At 38.4% G+C, this 7710-nt stretch overlaps 1 gene segment (V, D, J or C); it reads right to left on the bottom strand.

Annotated features, from left to right (window-relative positions):
• Positions 1-737: 737 nt before the first annotated feature.
• The window catches only part of LOC127686834 (Ig heavy chain V region 108A-like), a 142880-nt gene continuing 135907 nt past the window's right edge, over positions 738-7710 (bottom strand). Inside the window, 1 exon segment of the V gene segment in view lies at positions 738-1330. Within this exon segment, the coding sequence occupies positions 1019-1330 (312 nt within the window).

The following is a 7710-nucleotide window of genomic DNA, read 5'->3' as shown; positions in this document are numbered from 1 at the left end:
ATAGGACCAAGTACATCTCCTCCCATTGATCCCTAACAAGGCAATCCTCTGCTACATATGCATATGGAGTCATGTGTACTCATTGTTTGATGGCTTTGTGCCTGGGAGCTCTGGGGGATCTGGTTGGTTGATGTTCTTATTCTTACAAAGTTGCAAACCCCCTCAGCTCCTACAGTCCTTTCTCTAACTCCTCCACTGGGAACCCACTCTCAGTCCGATGAGTGACTGAGAGATTCTACGTCTATATTTGAAAGGCTGACAGGGCCTCTCAGGAGAGAGCCATATTGGTCTCCTTTCAGCAAGCATTTCTTGGAATACACAATAGTTTGGTGACTGTGTATGGGATGAATCCCCAGATGGGATGGTCTCTGGATGACCTTTCCTACTGTCTCAGCTCTACTTTTTATTTCCATATATTTCCTATGAGTATTTTGTTCCCTTTCTCAGAAAAACCAAAGCATCCACACTTTGGTCTTCCTTCTTCTTGAGTTTCATGTGGTTTGTGAATTGTATCTTGGGTACTCAGAGCTTTTAGGCTAATATCCACCTATCAGAGAGTCCATACCATGTGTGTTCTTTTGTGACTGGGTAACCTCAATTAGGACGATATTTTGTAGTTTGCCCAAAAGTTGATGGGATTTTACAGATCAAATTCATACTATAATTTATTCCCAGCTATTCCAATGAAAGTGCTAGTCTTTCTTAGATTCCAAAGATAATTTTATCATGCATAATCACAGTTATCCTTTTTTGTTTTATTAAAGAAGAATGTCAATGGAGGCTGTCACTGGTGAAGAGAATGACAAAGTGTGGGGTACTTTAGGAGCAGACTAAATCAGCATCAAAGAATTCAGAGATGTCCTTTTGCAAAGTTAATAAACTGCACCAGAGGTCTCTAAAAAAGAGACACAAAAATGGACTATCAAAATGATTGCATCTCAGCAAGTCTTCAGGATAATCTTCTCTGAGTCATATTAGTCACAGGAAGCTTCCTGCACCTTCAGGTTTTTTCACATGTTCAGGATGTGGTTGCAACACTGTGTCTTGCACAGTAATAGACTGCAGAGTCTTCAGATGCCAATCTGTTAAGCTCCATATAGGCAGTGCTGGAGGATTTGTCTACAGTCAGTGTGGCCTTGCCCTTGAATTTTTCATTGTAACCAGTACCACCATAAGCATTAATAGCTCCAATCCACTCAAGGCTCTTTCCATGACTCTGCTTCACCCAGGACATCTCATAGTCAGTGAATGTGTATCCAGAAGCCTTGCAGGAAATCTTCACTGAGGCCCCAGGCTTTACCAGCTCAGGCCCAGACTGTTGCAGCTGGACCTGAGTGGACACCTGTAGAAGGAAAGACAGAGTGGATATCATTGTCACCTGAGAGTATCTCAGAATCTCAAGTCTGCTGCTGTGAGCCACTTACCCATAGCTGTTGCCACCAGGAAGAGGATGATACAGCTCCATCCCATGGCGAAGTCCTCTATACTTAGTCACTGTACAGACAACAGTGATCGTATGAATTTGAGGGATGTAGACATCCCTATATTTGCCACCATAGATTCACATGATTTGCATATTCATGAGCAGGGTACATCTTAGATAAAGGCCTAGTCCTGCTGAAGAAGAAGGGACACCTGAGGGACACCTGACTTAAAAATCAGGACACAGAGTCCCAAGTCCTAATTCTGTCTGAGGAAGTTCATCCCATACCTCATCTCTGAGATTGTGCTGAGGCTATGGATGTAACTAACATCAGGGCCTGTGCTCTAAAAAGATTTGCATCCTGAAACAGTGCCTCCTCTTCTGCCACAGTTAAGAGATAGATTTACAGGTTGTTACAAGAAGGACACACTAATGGCAAAGTTAAAAAAGAGCTAAGTTATTAGAATTTGCAACCTCCTTTCAATACATACAAGTATCATTTGCCTTTCCAACATGTTATATACTAAAAAATTGTTGCCCAAACAACGAAAACTAAATATACTTCAGAAAGAGTTATACATGAATGATTTTAACAGCACCATCACAATAAATAAATTATGGAAATTAACTGTGTATCTGTAAACAGAAGATTTCATCAAGAAGAGTATGTTTCATATGTGTGTCTGTGTGTGTGTGTCAAGAAAATATAAATCTATGACATGCTTAAAAAAGAATTTTCACAGTTTTTGAGCATGGAAACATTACATGTCAATCACAATAGTTACATGTAAGTTAAGAAAGGAAATCACAGAGGATACAGTCTCCCACAAAAGCACCACATCTCTCTGCTGGGGAGTGTTGGTCCCACTGTGCCCCCTACTGGTCCTGAACCCACCTGCAGATAGGTTTTTCTTTTCTTTTTTTCAGATAAGTTTTTCAGTGTTTACTCTGAAGTTGCCCAGTCTGACTTGAGCAAAAAGTTATCCCTGCAACTCCATTTCTAACAGGGCTCAGCTGCAGGGATAAATGGTTCTTGTTTACTTGTAGAGTTAACTGATGTCTCAGTATCTGAATTTAAGTTCTTTCTGCATTATCATCAATGACACTCTCAAAGTCATCCTCTTTCCTACTGGCATTTGGATACAGCTCTAGGTGTTCCCATTTGTAATAAAGTGTACACAGAGAGATCAGGGTCTTTGTTATCTTCATCAAGCTGTACCTGGGCAAATGCAGTAGAAGATAGAAGGAGTCTTGGTCTAAGATGTATAACCCTGTTTTTCCATGTATGAATTATTGGAACATTCACATACAACAAAAAGAGGAAGTACCACTATGATACTCACAGAGAAGTTAACATTCCAAAAGAAATTCAACTTGATTAGGAGATAGAAATCAAGGAAATATATTCAGCAACTCCATCTGTTTCCCAATCTTCATGAACATCCATTTAATGGGATGAGGGTAGAGAGGAAATTTCCATAATAGGGATTCTAATTGGTAGAGAATATGTGTGCCTAGAAAGCCTTATCTCTACCTGAGTAGCTTTACAATCCAGGGTCCTCCTATTCTGGGGCAGTGCATGTGTTTTTAAAGCTTTTCAGGAGGTGAGGTTTTACTAAAGAAAGATGGATTTGGAATATGGTACCAGGGATCAGAGAGAACAATACCATTGTGTAGGAATATGTTTGCATATGTAGTAGACTACCTGAAATGTAACTACACATTGAAACAAGAATCCATAAAAATGAATTCAGAATATTCATATATATTGTGCTCAAAGTTCAGGTTAACAAATTGGATGCAACAAATATTGCAAGAAACCAAGAGGAGGACCAGTTAAATGCATGTTCTACCATCCATACCTGCTCAGAATCCCTGTGATGTGCTGGATAATATCTATAATGCTGTACTTCATATTTCAGTACATTGGAATGCTAATGACTCACATAAGTTACAATGCATAGGAATGAAAGATTAATTATGTAGCATGGGTTTATATTGACATCTTCCTCATATAATGTAATCCATTCACAAATGTCTAGACCCCATACAATTGTAAATATATAATATAAGCTTATTCTTCTAAGAAATCTAATATGAGGATCATAATACTTGCTGATCTCATGCAATGTCTGTATAGGAGATTTCCTTGAATAAATGGACATGTTGATTTACAGCATTTTCTGCATTCATTGTGAATTATTTTCCCTTCTCCTTTGGTTAGATCCTCTTTTCATCAATCATAAACCCCTAGCTGTTCCTCTTGGACCTAACTATTTTTTACAATTCTGAACACCACCTATGGGATTGTGCCCTAATTCACTATTCTGGATGTCTATGCAAAAGGGATTATGTCTGGAAATTGGCTCACATCTCATTCTGATTCATTTAAAAATGGATACACCATGGTGTCGTCAGATATCACATACATTAGATACAAGAATAGCCATTTGAGAGATGTTGTAGGGAGCAGTATGAATCTGTGCCCGAACTGATCCTGTGCCACAGTGATCTATAAGAAAATACCATATGGAGAGAGCCAGTCTCCGTGGATTGCTGACTCATCTATGAGCAGAGGTAAGGACACCACTTCTGCTCAAATCCTGGTCCAAGAGGGACCTGCTCTAAGCCATCAGGACACTGGAACCAGGGAACAGCCAGGGACAGGTTCCTTCCAGTTTCTGTCTGCACCCTGGAGCTGAAACTATACGCAATTCCCCATACCTAAGTTCCTCCCAGAGAGAAATACTCTCCCAGGGGTTCTGGCACACAGGCTTACAAGAGGGACAAGCCACATTCAGAGACAGCAAGACCAGCTAACACCAGAGATAACCAGATGATGATAGGCAAGGAAAGAACACAAGCAACAGAAACCAAGACTACTGGCATTATCAGAACCCAGTTCTCTCTCCAGAGTGAACCCTAGATAACCCAACACAATAGGAAAGCAAAACTCTGATTTAAAATCACATCTCATGATGACAGAGTACTTTAAGAATGAGATAAATAACTCCCTTAAAGAAATACAAGATAACACAAGTAAACAGGTCCATAAGAAGTCCATAAGAAGAAAGACAAAAAATCCCTTAAAGAATTGCAGGAAAACACAAAGAGGTAAAGGAATTGAACAAAACCATCCAGGATCTAAAAATGGAAGTAGAAAGAATAAAGACATCATCACAAAGGGGGACAACCCTGGAGATAGAAAACCTAGGAAAGAAATCAGAAGGTGTAGATGCAATCATCATCAACAGAATACAAGAAAAAGAAGAGAAAAGCTCAGGCACAGAATATACCATAGGAAACAGACTAAACAGTCAAAGAAAATGCAAAATGCAAAAAGCTCCTAATCCAAAACATCCAGGAAATCCAGGACAAAATGAGAAGATCAAAGCTAAGAATAATAGGTATAGAAAAAGTAAAGATTGCCAAGTTAAAAGGCCAGTAAATATCTTCAGCAAAATTATGGAAGAAAACTTCCCTAGCCTAAAGAAAGAGATGCCCATGAACATACAAGAAGCCTACAGAACTCCAAATAGATTGGATGAGAAAAGAAATTCCTCCTGTCACATAATAATCAAAACACCAAATGCACTAAACAAAGAAAGAATATTAAAAGCAGTAAGGGAAAATGGCCAAGGAACATAGAAAGGCAGACCGATCAGAATTACACCAGACTTCTCACCAAACACTATGAAAGCTAGAAGATCCTGGGCAGATCTCATACAGACCCTAAGAAAACACAAATGAAAGCCCAGACTACTATACCCAGCAAAACTCTTAATTACTCTCAGTTAGAAGGGGAAACCAAGATAATGCATGACAAAACAAAATTTCCACAATATCTTTCCAAAAATACAGCCCTACAGATGATAATAGATGGAAAACTCCAACACAAGGAGGGAAACTACACCCTAGAAAAAGCAAGAAAGTAATCTTTCAACAAACCCAAAAGAAGATATCCACACAACCATAAAAATAACATCAAAATAACAGGAAGCAACAATCACTATTTCTTAATATCTCTTAACATCAATGGACTCAATTACCCAATGAAAAGACAAAGACTAACGGACTGGATACTTAAACAGGACCCAGCATTTTTCTGTATACAGGAAACGCACCTCAGTGTTAAAGAAAAACACTACCTGAGAGTAAAGGGCTAGAAAACAATTTTCCAAGCAAATGGCCTCAGTTAACATGCTGCAATACTCATGCTAATATCGGATAAAATCGACTTCCAACCAAAAGGCATCAAAAAAGATCAGACTCATCAACAGAAAAATCTATCAAGAAGAAATCTCAATTTTGAACATCTATGCTACAAATGCAAGATGCATTTCTTCATTCCTAAAAGAAACTTTACTAAAACTCAAAGCACACATTGCACCTTACACAATAATTGTGGGAGACTTCAACATCCCACTCTCATCAATGGACAGATCAGGGAAACACAAAATAAACAGAAACACAATAAAACTAACAGAAGTCATGGACCAAAGATTTAACAAATATCTATAGAATATTTTATCCTATATCAAAAGAATATGTCTTCTTCTCAGTACCTCATGGTACCTTCTCAATTAATGACCATATAATCAGTCACAAAACAGTCCTCAACAGATACAAGAAGTTTGAAGTAATCCCAAGCCTCCTATCAGATCGCTACAGATTAAGGGTGGTCTTCAATAGAAACAAAAACAACAGAAAGCCCACATATATGTACAAGCTGAACAATTTCATACTCAAGAATAACTTGATCAAGGTTGAAATAAAGAAAGAAACTAAAGCATTTTTCAATTTCATGAAAATGAAGGTGCAACATACTGAAACTTATGGTACACAGTGAAAACAGTGCTAAGAGGAAAACTAATAGCTCTGAGTGCCTCCAAAAAGAAACTGGAGAGAACATACACTAGCAGCACACATGAAAGCTCTAGAACAAAATGAAGAAAATATACCCCAGAGGAGGAGACAGCAGAAAAAAATCAAACGCAGGGCTGAAATCAACCAAGTAGAACTGAAAAGAACTATACAAAGAATCAACAAAACCAGGAGCTGGTTCTTTAAGAAAATCAACAAGATAGATGAACTCTTAGCCAGATTAACCAGAGGGCACAAAGACATATCACCCAAATTAACAAGATCAGGAATGAAAAGTGAGATATCACAATAGAAACGTAGGAAATACAAAGAATTTATCAGATCCTACTACAAAGGCCAATACTCAACACATCTGGAAAATCTGGATGAAATAGACAATTTTCTAGACAGATTCCAAATACCAAAGTTAAATCAGGATCAGATAAACCATCCTCACAGTCCCATAACACCTAAAGAAATAGAAGTTCTTAAAAGTATCCCAAGCAAAAAAAGGCCCAAGACCAGTTGGTTTTAGTGCAGAATCCATTTTGACCTTCAGAGACCTAATACTAATAGTCTTCAAGCTATTCCACAAAATAGAAAGAGAAGGAACACTACCTAACTCATTCTATGAAGCCACAGTTATGCTGATACCAAAACCTCACAAAGACCTAACAAAGAAAGAGAACTTCAGACCAATTTCCCTGATGAATTTTAATGAAAAATACTCAATAAAATTCTTACACGCCAAATCCAAGAACACCTCAAAATTTTCATGTACCATGATAAAGTAGGCTTCATCCCAGGGATGCAGTGATGGTTCAATATACAACAAAGTCAGGGATGGTTCACTAGATAAACAAACTCAAAGAAAAACACCACGTGGCTATTTCATTAGATGTTGAAAAGGCATTAAACAAAATTAAACATGTCTTCATGTTAAAAGTATTGGAAAGATCAGGAATTCAAGACTCATACCTAAACACAACTCAATTAGCATGAATAAAACCTTTTTGCCTAATTTGGGAAAATTTAAGACTACACTACCATCTTTGCCATTTATGAGACCCTTTATAATTTGCAGTATCTCCAAGCCAAGTGCTTCTGCTTATCCTCTCTCCCTCTTCCAAAACTTTCAGCTCCACATTCAACTCTTCTCTCTCCTCTCTCCCTCTCCCAAGACCTTCTTCTCCTCTTCCTCATCCTCTCTTTCTCTCTTTCTCACCTAAATGAAGGTGAGAAACTAACCATTTTCTACAATGAACTAACCAGTGCATTCTAGAACTCCCAGGGCCTAAACCACCAACGAAACAATACACATGGAGGGACCGAAGGCTCTAGCTGCATATGTAGCAGAGGATAGCCTTGTTAGTTATCAAAGGGAAGAGAGAGGCCTTTGGTCCTGAGAAGGCTAGATGCCCCAG

This window comes from Apodemus sylvaticus, chromosome 6 (genome assembly GCF_947179515.1).
Source record: "Apodemus sylvaticus chromosome 6, mApoSyl1.1, whole genome shotgun sequence".
Classification (NCBI taxonomy): domain Eukaryota; kingdom Metazoa; phylum Chordata; class Mammalia; order Rodentia; family Muridae; genus Apodemus; species Apodemus sylvaticus.
This window is presented reverse-complemented; position numbering and strand designations above follow the sequence as displayed.